Source organism: Mytilus californianus, unplaced genomic scaffold, assembly GCF_021869535.1.
Source record: "Mytilus californianus isolate M0D057914Y unplaced genomic scaffold, xbMytCali1.0.p SCAF_11, whole genome shotgun sequence".
Taxonomy (NCBI): domain Eukaryota; kingdom Metazoa; phylum Mollusca; class Bivalvia; order Mytilida; family Mytilidae; genus Mytilus; species Mytilus californianus.
This window is the reverse complement of record NW_026262593.1, coordinates 25,852,112-25,871,716: the sequence shown is the minus strand read 5'-3', so window position 1 is coordinate 25,871,716 and position 19,605 is coordinate 25,852,112. Positions and strand designations below refer to the sequence as shown.

Sequence of the window (19,605 nt, the reverse complement as noted above, 5' to 3'; positions counted from 1 at the left end):
TCCGTCGCTGAAATGGACTCACCAATTATATTCAATTGTTTCCTTTGTGTGCCTAATTTCATTAAGTTTGAATTGGCTAATTTTCTGCTCACAAATGGAATCAATTTAAAAACTTACCTTTTATTTATATTTTTATAATTTCTATATGCCTTCACTGGGAATCGAACCCGTCCTCGAAATCTGTTATGTGTTACTGACATCAACATATCGACGAAACCTCTCGGCTACCAATAGGTTACGATTTAAATGTCTATATTATATATATAAATGAACATATGATATACATCGGTACAACGGACACACAGGGCTTGTACCTTTAAATATACATAATAGGCAAACGTATACTATAAGTTGGTAGCCGCGAGGTTAACATGGTTAAGATCAATGAGTTAAAGGTAGGGACTTGTCGGTTTAGGTTCGAATCCCTGTATTCCCTTTGTTGTCCCTAGTCTAGTTTTCCTGTTGTTTTTCGTTTTTTATACGACCGCAAAAGTCGTATATTGGTTCGTCGTCCGAAGACGCATTAGTTTTCGCACTCTAACTTTAGTTTAAGTGAATGGATCTCTATGAAATTTTACCATAAGGTGCAATACCACAAAAGGAAGGTGGGGATTGATTTTGGGGGTTATGGTACCAACAGTTAAGGAATTAGGGGCCAAAAAGGGGCCAAAAATAAGCATTTTCTAGATTCCAGACAATAACTGTGGAACGGTGTATGGATCTCTCTGAAATTATACTACAAGTTTCCATACCACAAAGGGATGGTTAGGATTTGCTTTGGGGGTTATTGCTCAAACCGTTTAAGAATTAGGGGCAAAAAAGGGGGAAAAACAAGGTTGTCCTCATTAATGGACAAATACTTTAGTACAAAACATAATTTAAAGCAGTGTAAGGGAGATAAATCAAATACATCATTGAAATTATCTCCCTTACACTGCTTTTAAATTATGTATAAAGTAATGGTTAATGAACAATTAAGATAATTTAAAACAGTGTAAGGGAGGTAATCCAAATACAACGTTTTGGTTACTTCACTTACACTGCTTTTAAATTATGTTTAAAGAAATGCATATTTATAAAGGAAGACCAGTATGGCGCATTAGATTTGTAAAATCTTTGACCACATTTATTTATTTGTTATGCCGAATCTAACCGTGTATTTAGATTTTTAATTTTGGGTCCAGTTTTCAAATTGGTCTACATTAAGGTCCAAAGGGTCCAAAATTAAACTTTGTTTGATTTTAACAAAAATTGAATATATGGGGTTCTTTGATATGCTGAATCTAAACATGTATTTAGATTTTTTATTTTTGGCCCAGTTTTCAAGTTGGTCCAAATTGGGGTCCAAAATTAAACTTTGTTTGATTTCAACAAAAATTGAATATATGGGGTTCTTTGATATGCTGCATCTAACCATGTATTTAGATTTTTTATTTGTGGACCCCGCTATCAAATTGGTTCATATTGAGGTCAAAAGGGTCCAAAATTAAACTTTGTTTGATTTCATCAAAAATTGAATTATTGGGGTTCTTTGATATGCCAAATCTAACCGTGTATTTAGATTTTTGATTTTGGGTCCCGTTTTTTAAATTGGTCTACATTAAGGTCCAAAAGGTCCAAAATTAAACTTAGTTTGATTTTAACAAAAATTGAATTCTTGGGGTTCTTTGATATGCTGAATCTAAACATGTGTTTAGATTTTTGATTATGGGCCCAGTTTTCAAGTTGGTCCAAGTTAGGGTCCAAAATTAAACTTTGTTTGATTTCAACAAAAATTGAATATATGGAGTTCTTTGATATGCTGAATCTAAACATGTATTTTTAGTTTAATTTTTGGCCCAGTTTTCAAGTTGGTCCAAATTGGGGTCCAAAATTAAACTATCGTTTGATTTCAACAAAAATTGAATATATGGGGTTCTTTGATATGCTGAATCTAACCATGTATTTAGATTTTTTATTTGTGGGCCCGCTATCAAATTGGTTCATATTGAGGTCAAAAGGGTCCAAAATTAAACTTTGTTTGATTTCATCAAAAATTGAATTATTGGGGTTCTTTGATATGCCAAATCTAACCGTGTATTTAGATTTTTAATTTTTGGTCCCTTTTTTGAATTGGTCTACATTAAGGTCCAAAAGGTCCAAAATTAAACTTAGTTTGATTTTAACAAAAATTGAATTTTTGGGGTTCTTTGATATGCTGAATCTAAACATGTGTTTAGATTTTTGATTATGGGACCAGTTTTCAAGTTGGTCCAAGTTGGGGTCCAAAATTAAACTTTGTTTGATTTCAACAAAAATTGAATATATGGGGTTCTTTGATATGCTGAATCTAACCATGTATTTTGATTTTGGACATTGGACCATAATAGGTAAATTAAAAAAATCGAAGTTCTTAGACCACATTCTTTCTGTGTCAGAAACCTATGCTGTGTCAAATATTTAATCTCAATCCGAATTCAGAGCTGTATCAAGCTTGAATGTTGTGTCCATACTTGCCCCAACTGTTCAGGGTTCGACCTCTGCGGTCGTATCAAGCTGCGCCCAGCGAAGCATTTTATTTTTTCTTGTTTTGTATGTTATTATGGATATTTTTGTTATAATAGCGAGTTTACCGTTCATTTTTGGATTATTATTTTGGCTATTTCACATATTTGATACGAAAATGATTACATTCTATTTGTCTATTTTTGTTTTATAAAATTAATACAGTATGATTTAATCTGTTTTACTACATAATTTTACAAATGTTTATTCGCAAATTCCTATGCGAGAAAATCGTGATGTGCCTAGAATTAGGCTTCTTGCTAGAAATTTCTGTAACATACTTATTATTTATACTTTATGTATGCTCTTTGGTCGGGTCGTTGTCTCTTTGACACATTCCCCATTTCCATTCTCAATTTCATTAGAAATAAGTTCGAATATGTCTTATTTTGTAATAACATATACTATTCAGATGCCTGATAATATGAAGATATATAAAGGCAGGCGTGTTGTGTTATATTTGTATTTTTTTAACCATTTAATTGTGGTATTAAATTTATTAATGCATCGTTGGACACGATAACAAGGTTATTTAAACTCACTTACAATACCTTCTAATTAAGAATAGGCTTTGTATATGTAAGAGAATGATAATCCCCTTCTTCATGATTAAGTACGAGCGTTAGCGAGTACTTATCATGATGAAAGGGATTATCATTCTCTTACAAACTTAGAATATTGTAAAGTGCTCAAGGCTCAAATGATCTCTTGATTGGTTTTATTCAAGAATTTGTTTCATTGTCCGTGAAATGTTTATAATTAATGGATGACTTCCCTTTTAGGCATTTCATTTATGTATTGGTCTTAGTGATGTATGGACTTACTTTTAATTTGGGAAATTTTAATAAATTGTGTTTTAGACATTAGATGACACAACGTTACAATGCAATTGTAGAAATTGTATAAGTTTCCTAATTGTGAGTATGAGTGTAAATTATGTAATATTTTAGCGAGGAATTATCTTTTTGTTTATCTACAGTTCAATTAGATAAATTCAAAATCAGAGTTACAACTAAAGTGTATTCCACGGCCAATTTTATTCCAGCTCTTTACATTAAATACTAATTAACTAAATTTTAAATTTTGAAAGGAATTGCTTTTTATAGGAAATTCAAAAGTATATTCAATTTCCTGTATGTACCGGTATTTTGGAAACGACGATTCTTACTAACTGCGAATACAGTTATCTGACTTTTGATAAGCGTAACACATGTAGCTAAAGATTTAGGTTATATTTGATTTTAAAAGTTTTTTTCTTTGTCTTCTTGATATTGCTTATTTTTTGGTAATTTGAAAGTTCTAAGTATTCACATGATAACACAAACGGTATCATTGTACTGCACAAGTAAACTTCAAACTTATTTTGATCATTTGTGTTTGTTTCAAAATCAACTTTAAATCAATAATCCTAATAAATGTGCTTCAGGCAGTTGTAACTCATCTATACAAATTCTTTGTTTTGAACTGTAAATAGGCCTAAACAAAAGGATAATCCCTTACTAAGAACATGATTTACATTCATTCTTCACAATTAAGGAACACCAAATTCTACACTTTCATTGGTCGAGAGCACTTTGCTATATTCTAATATTTTGAAAAGACATTAACACAATAGTTTAAGTTATAGATACAATGGATAAGCGTTGATTCATGAAAAACAAGAATCAACGCTTATCCATTGTATCTATATAACTTATTGAGTCATGAATCTGAAAAAGCATCCAAGGTATAGCTGACTTATATAAACCTTGAAACCAAATTTCAGAAATTCTAGTATTGTACTTTCTGAGAAAAATCTGACGAAAATTTTCCACTTGGCTATCATGTGAAAGTGTTCGGTAAACAAGAAGTTGTTGAGTGATTAATCTGAAAACGCATCACACGGTATAGCTGACTTCAATAAACTCTAATACCAAATTTCAGAAATCCTTGTAATGTAGTTCATGAGAAAGATGTAACGAAATCATGCATGGGACGGACAGACGAACTGACGAACTGATTGACTGACTGACGGATGGATGGACGGACAGAGGTAAAACAGTATACCCCACTTTAGAAGCGGCGGTATAATGATTGGGTCAACATCAAGACATTACAATACTAGTATAATAAAATTATCATTATATCACCATGGTCCTCAGTCAGAATCGGAGCCAAAACAAAATAGAAAAAACAACTAACACATTGATATTCAATAACAGTATCAAGACCTGTTCTACTTAAGTCAAAAGAACTAACAATGAAATTATCACCCCCCTCCCCCCTAATAGTAAAGTTTTCTTGTGTTAACATCAAAACAAATTTCGAAGATTTATCATGTTTATCTAACTTTTTAAAGTTCTGACAAGTTCTAGAAATATGCTGAAAGAGTTCATCCCTCAAATTATTATGAAGTGAGAATTCGATTGATAAATGACGCTCATCCTCAACTTTATCAGCTGTACAATTTAAACAGTTGCTCTCAGAGTCTTGCAATACGATTTTTTGATAATCTGGCATTTTCAATTCCCAATGCAATGGGTGAGCACTGATTCTTAATTAACATATGAACTGCCTTCTTAAAATCAATAATATCTAAATATTTTTCTTCTGAGTGACAAGATTGCCTTTGTCAGTGTTCATTGTAAGCAAAATTTTAATAGATGATTCAAATTTTTATATTTAACCAAGACACATAATGTACTAAGTTTTTGATTAAAATTAGTTTATTGAATCTCTCTTTGTAGAAATTCTATACTGGAAAACATGACTGTATTGACCATAGAAAAATATAAGTGTTTATTACACTCATATATATAGGCATCATATAATATTCCATCTTTCAAACCTACTCGTCTATCAATATTTTAACATTGATAAGTTAACTGCAAAATAAGGAAATCTACCAAGTACATTTTATCCCTATGTTCTATTTTTAGCCATGGCGGCCATCTTGGTTGGTTGGTGGGGTCATCGGACACATTTTTTAAACTAGATACCCTAATGATGATTGTGGCCAAGTTTGGGTAAATTTGGCCCAGTGGTTTCAGGTGAGCTAAAAACGGATAAAACAAAACTATTTCCTTTTGGATAGACTTCGAATTCCGTAAAAAATAAACAGTATCATGACGTAACAATTATTTTCATACCGTAAACGCAAATACACACTATACAGAATTTAATTACGTGAATATATGCAGAATTCGAATTACGTTATACAGGGAATTATTTGTACACATTCTCATCATACTATAATATTTCCAACAAATTCGGCGAGGTCAGCGTATGATTTGCTTTTTTATAAAATATAGAATCTATTCTGTTTTGGATATTATACGTGTTACTCCAGTATGGCTGAATTTATCCAACTCGTCAATGTAGGATAAGGTGGACGATTCTGCTGGTAGACAAACCAAGAGTAGGTCCAGGAGAAGGAAAATCATTTGACAAAGACACACGCGGGACAAGAATGTCACACATTGTCTTAGATACATGATATTTTATTAGTTGTTACTGGCTTTGAACTAGCTGTCAATAGCTGCGAATACTCTCAGATCTGTACTTTGTGTTTTTGTTGTTGTGAGGGATGTATGAATACCCTGTCACGTCCGGTATGTATAAGTGTTAAAAGTTTGTGTGCTTTGTATCGATCTGATGAGTTAAGGTAGTTTAGGGGTATAGAAAAAAAATTACAGAATTTTCTTATTCTTTGCCAAAATGATTTGATTTTTAGCTCACCTGGCCCAAAGGGCCAAGTGAGCTTTTCTCATCACTTGGCGTCCGTCGTCCGTCGTCCGTAAACTTTTACAAAAATCTTCTCCTCTGAAACTACTGGGCCAAATTTAACCAAACTTGGCCAATATCATCATTAGGGTATCTAGTTTAAAAAATATGTCCGGTGACCCGGCCAACTAACCAAGATGGCCGCCATGGCTAAAAATAGAACATAGGGATAAAATGTAGATTTTGGCTTATATCTCTGAAACCAAAGCATTGAGAGCAAATCTGACAAAGGGTAAAAATGTTTATTAGCTCAAGATCTATCTGCCCTGAAATTTTCAGATGAATCGGACAACCCGTTGTTAGGTTGCTGCCCCTGAATTAGTAATTTTAAGGAAATTTTGCCTTATTTGGTTATTATCTTGAATATTATTATAGATAGAGATAAACTGTAAACAGCAATAATGTTCAGCAAAGTAAGTTCTACAAATAAGTCAACATGACCAAAATGGTCAGTTGACCCCTTAAGGAGTTATTGCTCTTTTATAGTCAATTTTTAACAATTTTTCGTAAATTTTTGTTATCTTTTACAAAAATCTTCTCCTCTGAAACTACTAAGATGAATTTAACTAAAGTTGTAAACAATCATCATTAGGGTATGTAGTTTAAAAATTTTGTTTGATGACCCCGCCCTCAAACCAAGATGGCCGACATGGCTAATAATAGTACATAGGGTAAAATGCAGTTTTTGGCTCATATATCTAAACCCAAAGCATTTCTAGCAAATCTTTCAAAAACAAAATTGTTCATTAGGTCAAGATCTATCTGCCCTTAAATTTTCAGACCATTCAGGCAACCCGTTGTTGGGTTGCTGCCCCTGAATTGGTAATTTTTAGAATTTTTTTCAGCTTTTGGTTATTATCTTGAATATTATTATAGATAGAGATAAACTGTACAGAGCAATAATGTACAGCAAAGTAAGACCTACAAATAAGTCACATGACCAAAATGGTCAATTGACCCCTTAAGGAGTTATTGCCCTTTATAATAAATTTTTAACAATTTTCATAAATTTTGTAAATTTTTACAAAATAATTTCCACTGAAACTACAGGGCCAAGTTCATTATAGATAGAGATAATTGTAAGCATCAAGAATGTTCAGTAAAGTAAGATCTACAAACACATCACCATCACCAAAACACAATTTTGTCATGAATCCACCTGTGTCCTTTGTTTAATATGCACATAGACCAAGGTGAGCGACACAGGCTCTTTAGAGCCTCTAGTTTTTGAATTTTTGGTGTTTTAACGCAACTTTTAAGCACCGCTTTTGGGCTATTTCGTGGCGGCCAGTTTTTATTGATGGAGGAAGCCGGAGTGCCCGGAGAAAACCACCAACCTTCGAAAGGAAAACTGACAATCCTAGTCAATTAAGATTGGAGTCGAATGCACCCGCACGAGCGGGGTTCGAACTCACAACCTCAGTGCTGACTGGCTAGTGATTACAGTAGTAACTACTAAGACCACTCGACCACCGAGGCCCCTTGCCAAAATGAAGATTTTACTATGCTTTTTTCAAACAAATGATAAAAAGTATGGGTCACCGCGCTATTTTTCAATGTACGAATCGTTCAAAATTGCCAAAATTTGCTTAGATTGTTAATGAAAAAACACATTTTTGTGCATAAAAAGAAATATATTAGACAGAATTTTGAAATAAAAAATGAGAAGATAGGTTTTATAATATATTTTTAGAAAATAAAAAGAAAAAATGGTGTCACCGAACTTGTTTTCTTGCTACAAGTATAAAATGAAAATTCCCTGTGTATGTCCAGTATAAATTTTGTACTAAAAGAGTTATCTCCCCTTAAATGGCTTATTTGAAAAATTAATTCTAAAAGCACAAATATTTGGTATTTGTTAAAACATTTTCTTTAATGCAATGAATAACTAAGCTTTCTTTATATAAATAAACAGTGTAACCAATAAATTGCAAATCTGTCTCGAAATTTGCAGATTTGGGCAAAGAACTAGACCGATTATTTACTGTGATTGTACAATTCGAGATTGCGGTATACCAAGCCCTTTTCAAATAATTTTTAACCTCGCTGCATTCCGGCTTAATGTGCCTGTCCTAAGACCAGACTCAAGCTAGCGAACAATAAGCCAGCGAGCAATAAGAAATACGCGCCAAACTGATCATGCCTAAAAACCGAAGACTTGCATTAACCTGAAACGTTCTTTGAAATCTAACGACACTCATTTTCAGGAGGAAGACGTAATGCAATTTATTCTCTCAAAGACAAACTTGATTAGTTATTCATTTATCTAAACATTTTTTTTTTGACAGCCAGGTATCTCTTATAGGATTTTAAAAGTTCCTATTCGCTAATCCTTTCTCTTTTAAGTGTTATTTGATTAAAGATGGGTTTGCAGTCTTTATAATAATGAAACAATTAATAGACATAGTTCATACTAAACTAGTGTAACGAAACAATTAAATCATCAAGCTTATATTCGTTTAAAAAGAAAAAGAAAATAAAGCAGATTGATTACAACCGATTGCATTTAGTGTGTAGGCAAAGGTAATATGTTTGGTTAGCTTGCTTGCTAGCTGAACAGTGAAGTCATTATTAGGTTAGGTAAACTACCCTGCTTTAAGAGTTGACTAGTCCGACAGATAACTAATCTATCCGTCTGTATGACTAGGCTACTTCGAAAGGAGGGTAGTATACCTTACCTAATAATGACTTCACGGTTCAGCTAGCAAGCAAGCTTATCAAAGATATTACCTTTACCTACACACTCAATGCAATCGGATGTAAGGAACGTCAAGTACAGCATTGTGTTGTCAGATTTATTAAGTTGAAGTAAAAGCTAATAACTCATTGCTTTCTAACTATTAACTACTTTTTTTTCCTGAAATTATTCCAAATTATGTCAATAAACCTGTATACCTTTTAAATAAATTTCGATAGTAATAGGGATTTATGTAAGGGTGACACACAAATAGAACCAGATATGAATTGATATAATGATTTTTGGTAAATCGTAACGACACATTTTTTAAATCCAAGATTAAAACAACTTTTAAACAAGCCCACACTTGGTACAAATGATGGGCAATTACCTTAAGTTGCCTGGACCCAAAGACCCAGGTGGGTAAAGTTACGGATTTTTTTTTAAATTGAAGTTCAAAGTTGGGGTAGGGTGACCCTACCACCTCCCAACTTTAATTCATAAAAAAGTCCCTACGGCAAAGCTTTTATCCCCATCTAGGTACAATTGACGGGCAATTTCCTAAAGTTGCCTGGACCCAAAGACCCAGGTGGGTAAAGTTACAGAATTTGTTTAATTGAAGTCAAAATTTGGGGTAGGGTGACCCTACCACCTCCCAACTTTAATTCATAAAAAAGTCCCTACGGCAAAGCTTTTGTCCCTACTAGGTACAAATGATGAGCAATTGCCTAAAGTTGCCTGGACTAAAAGACCCAGGTGGGTAAAGTTATGGAACCTGAGTTAAATTGGAATTGCATTTCGTCTTCCAACTGGAAATTATTGTCATCAGATTTAAAAGGACGTTTCGTGTTATTGCAAGTCTTCGGTTTTTAGGCATGATCATGTTGGCGCGTTTTCATATTGTTCACTGGCTTATCGTTCGCTAGCTTGATGCATCTTATTGTTCGCTGGTTTATTATTCGCTAGCTTGAGTCTGGTTGTCCTAAGTCAGTAGCTGGTAGTTTAGTGTGATATTTGTTTTTCGTAAATAGATTTGTAGTAATTCATCAGTCCTGCCGCGCCCCCAACCATTATAAAAGAGGTATGTTTTTCTAGATTTGAAAATAAGCTCGGGATATATAATCGATACCCCTACATATATATTAAGTGTCATCTCTCAGATTATGTCTGATCGATCGCTATTGGAAGTGCTTTGTACTGTCTCCGTATTTCCTAGATTCACATTCCCGAACATGATATTCATAAAATCGTACGGATAGGTGTCTTGGTAGAAGCAGGCATTGCTCATCTTTTTGGAGCACATATTTCCTTATATGTCATTTTATTATTTAGGACCTTGGTTTGTATCTGTCTCTTTGTTTTTCTCATTTTGACTGACGCTACATTGGTCGCTAATTTCCGCGACAAAATTAATTTAAATAAAACTCAGATGAGTGATACAAGGGGGAGAAAGTGTTGCGACCAACTCTGATATATTTAATTGTGTAGTTAATAGTGGTGAAACCGCACTCCCCTGATACGCAAAAGGGAGAAACCGAAGATCTAGTAAAAAAGAAGATAGATCAAGACAAAAAAAAAACAGCAAACTAGAACAGCACAGAATGACACAAACGCCGAAATATAATTTAAAAGACAAAAAAAAATACCCAGATGTCACCTGTTTATCTCCAGTATGTGCGTTCTTGTATGACTCTGTAAGGAACAAAAAAAAATAAAGATATATAAACCTTTTGATACCTTTCTGCAATTTACACATATATATATATATATATTAAAATATCTATTTTGACATTCTCTGTATTTATGCATCTGCATGTATGTTTGGATAATTCTTATCCCATACTATATACAACACATACAAGAATTTTATATGATGTACTGCCTCATTGATGTATACCTCACATCCTCTTTATTCATAAGGAAAACAATGTTGGTAAATGTCAACATTATTTACAGGACTCCGTGTTGAAGGCCGTACTTTGACCTACATGTATATAAAAATTGTTAATTTTTCATGTATTGCAACTTTGATTAAGAGTTGTTTCATTGGCATTCATACCACATCTTCTTATCTATAATAGAAAATACTGTTGACGCAGAGATACGTCTCGTCTGTCTGCATAATAAAAATTCAGAAGAGATAATCTGATGGACAGAAAAATTGCTTAATATCAATATGAAGTTGCTAGACCATGAACATACTGGGGATAGAACATCAAAATAGTTGTCAAACTGATATGCATTATATGCTTTACTAATTGTACAACTTCATAGAAAATATCATTGATATATATACCAAATTAACCTAAGCAGAAAATAACATTAAAAACTCGTAATAAGTTCAGTTACTTGACCATGACCTAGATTGCAATCAAACTGTAGGAGTTGGATTGCATATTTATTTACCCATAATGGTGCGTAATAACGGACAGACAGGGGGAAAACAATTTGCCCCCAACTATGGTTACACACATCCACATAATTTTGTAACAGTTATCTAAATGTATTATAGTTTAAACGTATTTTATTTGCTTCAATATGCAAAGATCTTAGAAACAAGCTCGAAACAAGTTAATCAAACTTTGTAACTTATATACACTGTGACCTAGATGGAGAGTTGTCTGACTGGCACTCATACCACATCTTCTTTTTATAAAGTAAAACCTCTATACCATGTATATACCTATCTGGTACACGCCAATTATCCCTACATGTATATATGTAGCAAGATTAGAGAAGTTCAAGGGAAAAATTCAAATGAAATTGATTGATATGCAGCAAAGATTAAATGTAAAAAAAAATTGTAAGGGTTCCGCGGAACCCAGCGTCTCGCCTACTTTATGAAGCTTATAAATAGTTCAGGAACTTTAACTGCAGATTGTATATAAATGTTAACTGGAAGAAAACTACATACATAATTAAGTAACATACGGAAAAACCAGGAAATATATTTTTACAAAAATTCCTTCTAGATAAGTACTAGCTTTCATGGCTTTTGATCATAAACAAGCTTCTGTCCAAGTTTGGTAGAAATCCAGGATAGTTTAAGAAAGTTATTACAATTTTTAAAAACTTTAACCACAGAGTGAATGTTATGTTAACTGGCAGAAAAACTAAGTTCATTTATAAGTAAAATAGGAAAAAAAGGATTTTTTTTTTTTACAAAATTTACTTCTGGATACATGTACATGTACCATCTTCTGATCATAAACAAGCTTTTGTCCTAGTTTGGTAGAAATCCAGGATAGTTTAAGAAAGTTATTAAAATTGTAAAAACTTTAACCACAGAGTGAATGTAATGTTAACTGGCAGAAAAACTAAGTCCATTTATAAGTAACATACGGATAAACAGGATTTTTTTTTATAAAATTATTTCTGGGTACTATTTTATGATCATATACAAGCTTTTGTCCAAATTTGGTAGAAATCCCAGATAGTTTAGGAATGTTATTAAAATTTCAACAAGAATGCACACGCTGAAATGTCTCGCCTTCTTTACTAATCATTGATATGTTGATAGTCTTAAATACAACTATCACATAAACTTAACATGATTCAAGAAAATGAGGTCAAGGTCATATAAACCAAACAAGAAATACATGTACAACTTACAATCATTCAATACACTAAATATAGTTGACCTATTGTTTATAGTTTCTAAGATACAGACTTAACCAAGAAAACTAAACATTGACCAATGAACCATGAAAATGAGGTCAAGGTCATTTGAACCATGCCAGGCAGACATGCACAGCTTGCAATCCTTCCATACAACAAATATAGTTGACCTATTGCTTATAGTATTAGAAAAATAGACCAAAACACAAAAACTTAACACAGAGCAATGAACCGTGAAAATGAGGTCAAGGTCAAATAAAACCTGCAAGACTGACATGTACATCATAAAATATTTCCATACACCAAATATAGTTGACCTATTGCATTTAGTACATGTATTAGAAAAAAAGACCAAAACTCAAAAACTTAACTTTGATCACTGAACCATGAAAATGAGGTCAAGGTCAGGAGACACCTGCCAGCTAGACATGTACACCTTACAATCATTCCATACACCAAATATAGTAGACCTATTGCATACAGTATAAGAAAAACAGACCAAAACACAAACACTTAACTATAACCACTGAACCATGAAAATGAGGCCATGGTCAGATGACACCTGCCAGTTGGACATGTACACCTTACAGTCCTTCCATACACCGAATATGCTTGACCTATTGCTTCTAGTATCTGAGATATGGACTTGACCAACAAAACTTAACCTTGTTCACTGATCCATGAAACGAGGTCGAGATCAAGTGAAAACTGTCTGACGGGCATGAGGACCTTGCAAGGTACACACATACCAAATATAGTTATCCTATTACTCATAATAAGAGAGAAATTAACAGTACAAAAAATATCTTAACTTTTTTTTCAAGTAGTCACTGAACCATGAAAATGAGGTCAAGGACAATGGACATGTGACAGATGGAAACTTCGTAACATAAGGCATCTATATACAGAGTATGAAGCATCCAGGTCTTCCATCTTCTAAAATATAAAGCTTTTAAGAAGTTAGCTAACGCCACCTGCCGCCGACGCCGCCGCCGGATCACTATCTCTATGTCGAGCTTTCTGCGACAAAAGTCGCAGGCTCGACAAAAACTTTAACCACAGAGTGAATATTTGTGGACGCCGCCGACGCCGGAATGTAGGATCGCTATGTCTCGATTTTTCAACAAAAGTCGAAGTCTCGACAATAAGGTATATTTTGGGAAATTGTATCATGCTAACTTGTCTAACAACTATCAAATAGCTAGATGTATAAGGGGAGGGTTTAGATCTCACAAAACATGTTTAACACCGCTGCACTTTTGCACCAATCACAAGTCCCGAGCCTCTGCTGTATGTCTTGTATGATTTTATAATTTTTGTTCATTTATATGTTTTGGAGTTTAGTATGGCCTACATTATCACTGAACTAGTACACATTTTTGTTTAGGGGCCAGCTTAAGCATGCCTTCAGATCCAGGATTTTCTCCATGTGTTGAAGACCAATTGGTGGCCTTCAGCTGTTTTCTGCTATTTGGTCAGGTTGTTGTCTCTTTGACATATTCCCCATTTCCATTCTCAATTTTATATTGAAGTAGAACTACCCTAACACGTAGGTAGAACTATCCTAACATGTAGATGTCATATATAGTATTGAAGTAGAACTACCCTAACATGTAGATGTCATAAATAATATTAAAGTAGAACTACCCTAACATGTAGATGTCATATATAATATTGAAGTAGAACTACCCTAACATGTAGATGTCATATATAGTATTGAAGTAGAACTACCCTAACATGTAGATGTCATAAATAGAATTGAAGTAGAACTACCCTAACATGTTGATGTCATAAATAGAATTGAACTACCATAACATGTACATATGTCATATTATATTGTAGAACTGAAATCATTAACGTTTTAGGGTAGTTCTACTTCAATACTATATGACATTTAAAATGGCATGTAGGATTGAACATATTGAAGTAGAACTACTCTATAAACATGTAGATGTCATCAGTGGCGGATCCAGAAATTTTCATAAGTGGGGGCCCGCTCCAGTCATGCTCCAGTTATTCCCTATATAATCAACCAAATTATTCCCAGAAAAGAGGGGATTGGGCCCCCTGTCCCCCTCTTAAATCCACCTCTGGTCATATATAGTATTGAAGTAGAACTATCCTAACATGTAGATGTCATATAGTATTGAAGTAGAACTACCCTAACATGTAGATGTCATATATAGTATTGAAGTAGAACTACCCTAACATGTAGATGTCATATATAGTATTGAAGTAGAACTACCCTAACATGTAGATGTCATATACAGTATTGAAGTAGAGCTATCCTAACATGTAGATGTCATACATAGTATTGAAGTAGAACTACCCTAACATGTTAATGTCATATATAGTATTGAAGTAGAACTACCCTAACATGTAGATGTCATATATAGTAATAAAGTAGAACTATCCTAACATGTAGATGTCATATATAGTATTGAAGTAAACTAACCTAACATGTAGATGTCATATATAGTATTGAAGTAGAACTACCCTAACATGTAGATGTCATATATAGTATTGAAGTAGAACTAACCTAACATGTAGATGTCATATATAGTATTGAAGTAGAACTACCCTAACAGCTAAATGTCATATATAGTATTGAAGTTGAACTACCCTAACATGTAGATGTCATATATAGTATTGAAGTAGAACTAACCTAACATGTAGATGTCATATATAGTATTGAAGTAGAACTACCCTAACATGTAGATGTCATATATAGTATTGAAGTAGAACTAACCTAACATGTAGATGTCATATATAGTATTGAAGTAGAACTACCCTAACATGTAGATGTCATATATAGTATTGAAGTAGAACTAACATAACACGTAGATGCCAATTATAGTATTGAAGTAGAACTATCCTAACATGTAGATGTCATATATATAGTATTAAAATAGAACAACTTACATGTAGATGTCATATATAGTATTGAAGTAGAACTATCCTAACATGTAGATGTCATATGTAGTATTGAAGTAGAACTACCCTAACATGTAGATGTCATATATCATTGTATATAGTATTGAAGTAGAACTATCCTAACATGTAGATGACATATACAGTATTGAAGTAGAACTACCCTAACATGTAGATGTCATATATCATTGTATATAGTATTGAAGTAGAACTATCCTAACATGTAGATGTTATATACAGTATTGAAGTAGAACTAACCTAACATGTAGATGTCATATATCAATGTATATAGTATTGAAGTAGAACTATCCTAACATGTAGATGTCATATATAGTATTGAAGTAGAACTATCCTAACATGTAGACATCATATACAGTATTGAAGTAGAACTAACCTAACATGTAGATGTCATACATAGTATTGAAGTAGAATTACCCTATAAACATGAAGATGCATATATGCGGAATATCGTGTAATAGACCAAAACAGTGTATACAACATAGATATTTTATAGGTAATTTACTAGGGAGGTTTAAAATGGTTTTAGTCCTAACTTTTTTTTGTATCTTACAGAGAAAACCTTATTATAAAGATGAATTTGGTAGATAATCTAGTCACAATCAATGGTACTCTACACAGACATGTGGGAACAGAAGCTGATAATAAACTGAATGAAAGGGATGTGTGTGCTAGAAAAAATAGTCGTGGTGGAGACTTTAAGATACACATGAGAACAGGAACTGCTAAAAAACATCATAAATGTGATATGTGTGAGAAAGAATTTTCTAGAGATAGTAACTTAAAGAAACACATGACAACACATACAGGGGATAAACCTTATGACTGTGGTGAATGTGGTAAAGGGTTTAGTCATATTAGTTATTTACGGGAGCACATGAGAACACATTCAACCGAAAAACCTCATGTCTGTGATGTCTGTGGTAAAGGATATAGAAGGTTTGACCTTTTACAGATTCACACGAGAACACATACAGCTGATAAACCTTATGACTGTGATGTATGTGGTAAAGGGTTTAGTCAGCTTGGTAGTTTACACATTCACACGAGAATACATACAGGGGATAAACCTTATGACTGTGATGTATGTGGTAAAGGATTTCGTCAGCTTTATAATTTAAAGAGACACATGAGAACACATGCAGGGGATAAACATGATAAACCTCATGACTGTGATGTATGTGGTAAAGGGTTTAGTCTGCTTGGTAATTTACAGATTCACATGAGAACACATACAGGGGATAAACCTTATGACTGTGGTGTATGTGGTAAAGGGTTTATTCAGCTTGGTCATTTACAGAGACACATGAGAACACATACAGGGGAGAAACCTTATGACTGTGATGTATGTGGAAAGGGGTTTAGTCAAATTGGTAGTTTAAAGAAACACATGAGAACACATACAGGGGAAAAACCTTATGACTGTGATGTATGTGGAAAAGGGTTTAGTCAGATTGGTAGTTTAAAGAGACACATGAGAATACATAATGAGGTTAAAGCAGATAACACTCACAATGAGATATATGGAGTTGAGGTTCAGTGTGAGTGATATTTACATAGACACATGAGAACACACACTAGTCAAATCAAGGCAAATCTAATTTCGTACCAAATTGCATGAATTCAGACTTGCAGAGAACACAAACTTGCGACAAACATCATAAAAATGGCGTACATGCTTAAAAGTTGTTTTCAGAAGAACTGCATTAAAGAGACACATACTGGAAATACCTATTAAACCTTATATATGTGATGTATTTAATTTAGAAGAGGGTTTTATAATAATGGAAACTGACAGACGCATATAAACATATACTGTGAGGTTTAAATTATGGGCCAAACATTATTTGATATGATGACTCATAGAGATGTATAAGAACACATACTGGAGATAGTCTTTAAACTGTGATGTATTTTTAGAATTGAACTCATCAGCAGCACTCAGGCGATTTGCATGTATGCATATTTGATAATGCATAGGTTAAAGCTGAATTGTATATACATATTGTTCATGTTGTTCAGTTGTTTACCAAATTAATGTTATATCTTTGTTAAAGGATCAGATGAATATCCACGAATGTACGAGAGTTCATCCCGACCCGGGTATTAAATTATGTTAAAACATCAATTGTGATATTACAATGCCATAACTGTATGAGATTTAATCCGGGTATTAATCTATATTAAAACATTAATTGTGATATGACAATGTCGTAAATGCTTGAGAGATAAAAATAAAAATATGATGTGGTATGATTGCCAATGAGACAACTCTCCACAAGAGACAAATTGTCACAGAAATTAACATCTATATGTCACTGTACGGCCTTCAACAATGAGCAAAACCCATACCGCCTAGTCAGCCATAAAATGACATAATATAAAACAATTCAGACGAGAAAACTAACAGCCTAATTTATGTACAAAATAATGAACACAAAACAAGTATGATAACATTGTACACAAAAACAAACGACAACCACTGAATTACAGGCTCCTGACTTGGGACAGGCACATACATAATCTGGTTGGATGAAATATGTTTGGCAGGCCCCTATCCCTCCTCATAAGTTCTTCTGGGTATTAAACTCTTTTGAATCAATAATTGTGATAAGACAATGTCATGAATGTATGACAGAGTGCATCAGGGTATTAAACTATGTTAAAACATTTATTGTGATATGACAATGTCATGAATATGTGAGAGATTGCATCTGGGTATCATGGGTATTAAACTATGTTAAACATTACTTCTAATACATGTAATATGACGATGTCATGATATAATTCTGTTTTCTACAATTTATTTTATTATTTTTAGGCAGTTAAGCTGCCTTATGCGAGCACCCTAGATTTGTGTTCTACCCAATAAATGCTGAAATACGTGCCATTGTTATTATCTATCTGGCTATTATGTTATTTATAATTATAATTGGACATTTTTTTAATACTTCTATTCCTGGAATACAAAAAATACGACCAGAAAAACCTTAAATGATCGTCGAACTACCCAAAACTTTTGAAGTTTTTGAAGTTGCACATAGGAAGTAGACTGTGCTCAATAGAAATCCCCCGTACGTAGTTTATTATCACCTGTGCTTTTGGCTACGATGTCAAAGAACAATTGTATGAAATATTTCATCGCCGAAAATCGGTAATTACAAGTCGTTTATATTTCCCAAAGGGCAAAATGCGCAGGAATATTGTTCATGGGGCCTGAAGAAGGGAGGGTTTACTAAAGAACACTATGGGATTTTATTTTTTTAAATTTTCAAATGACTATTTCTCGAAAACAGTAAGTGATAGACACATGCAGTCTTCAGTAATGAGAACAGGACGATAAAAAAAATATAGGGTGAATCCCTTGGGGTCATCCCAACCCCTTCAATTTGAAAATGTACTTTTATCTTGTAAACCGTCGCGATCCCCACCCCTAAACAATATAAATACTTGTATGGGACAATAAAAGAAATAAAATGAAAATAATTTAGGGGAGTTCCCGGTGTAGCCCACCCCCTCCTGTTTGAGAACTTGTAAACGGTCGAGATCCCCACCCCTAAACCATATATATTCATGTATGGGACAATATAACAAATCAAATGAAATATATGGGGAGTCCCTGGAGTCACCCCAACCCTTCCTGTTTGAGAACTTGGAAATGGTTGAGATCCCCACCCCCAAACCATAAACATTCATGTATGGGACAATAGAACAAATCAAATGAAATATAGGGGGAGTCCTTCGGGATACCCCACCCCCTCCTGTTTGAGAACTTGTAAACTGTCAAGATCCCCACCCCTAAACCATATATATATTCATGTATGGGACAATATAACAAATCAAATGAAATATATGGGGAGTTCCTCGGGTCACCCAAGCCCCTCCTGTTTGAGAACTTGGAAATGGTCGAGATCCCCACCCCTAAACCATATATATTCATGTATGGGACATATAAAATAAACAAATTAAATGAAATAGAGGGGGAGTCCATGGGGACACCCCACCCCCTCTTGTTTGAGAACTTGTAAACAGTCAAGATCCCCACCCTTTAACCA

The 19,605-nt window shown here is 33.6% G+C and overlaps 1 protein-coding gene across 2 annotated transcripts in view; it reads left to right on the top strand.

Moving 5' to 3' along the window:
- The window catches only part of LOC127719787 (zinc finger protein 239-like), a 39,131-nt gene extending 20,695 nt beyond the window's left edge, over positions 1–18,436 (top strand). For both annotated transcript variants that reach the window (XM_052226060.1, XM_052226061.1), the window contains one exon: positions 16,106–18,436. In XM_052226060.1, coding sequence (XP_052082020.1) covers positions 16,125–17,099 — 975 coding nt within the window. In that variant the 5' untranslated portion in view covers positions 16,106–16,124 and the 3' untranslated portion in view covers positions 17,100–18,436. The remainder of the gene's footprint in view (positions 1–16,105) is intronic.
- Positions 18,437–19,605: the final 1,169 nt, after the last annotated feature.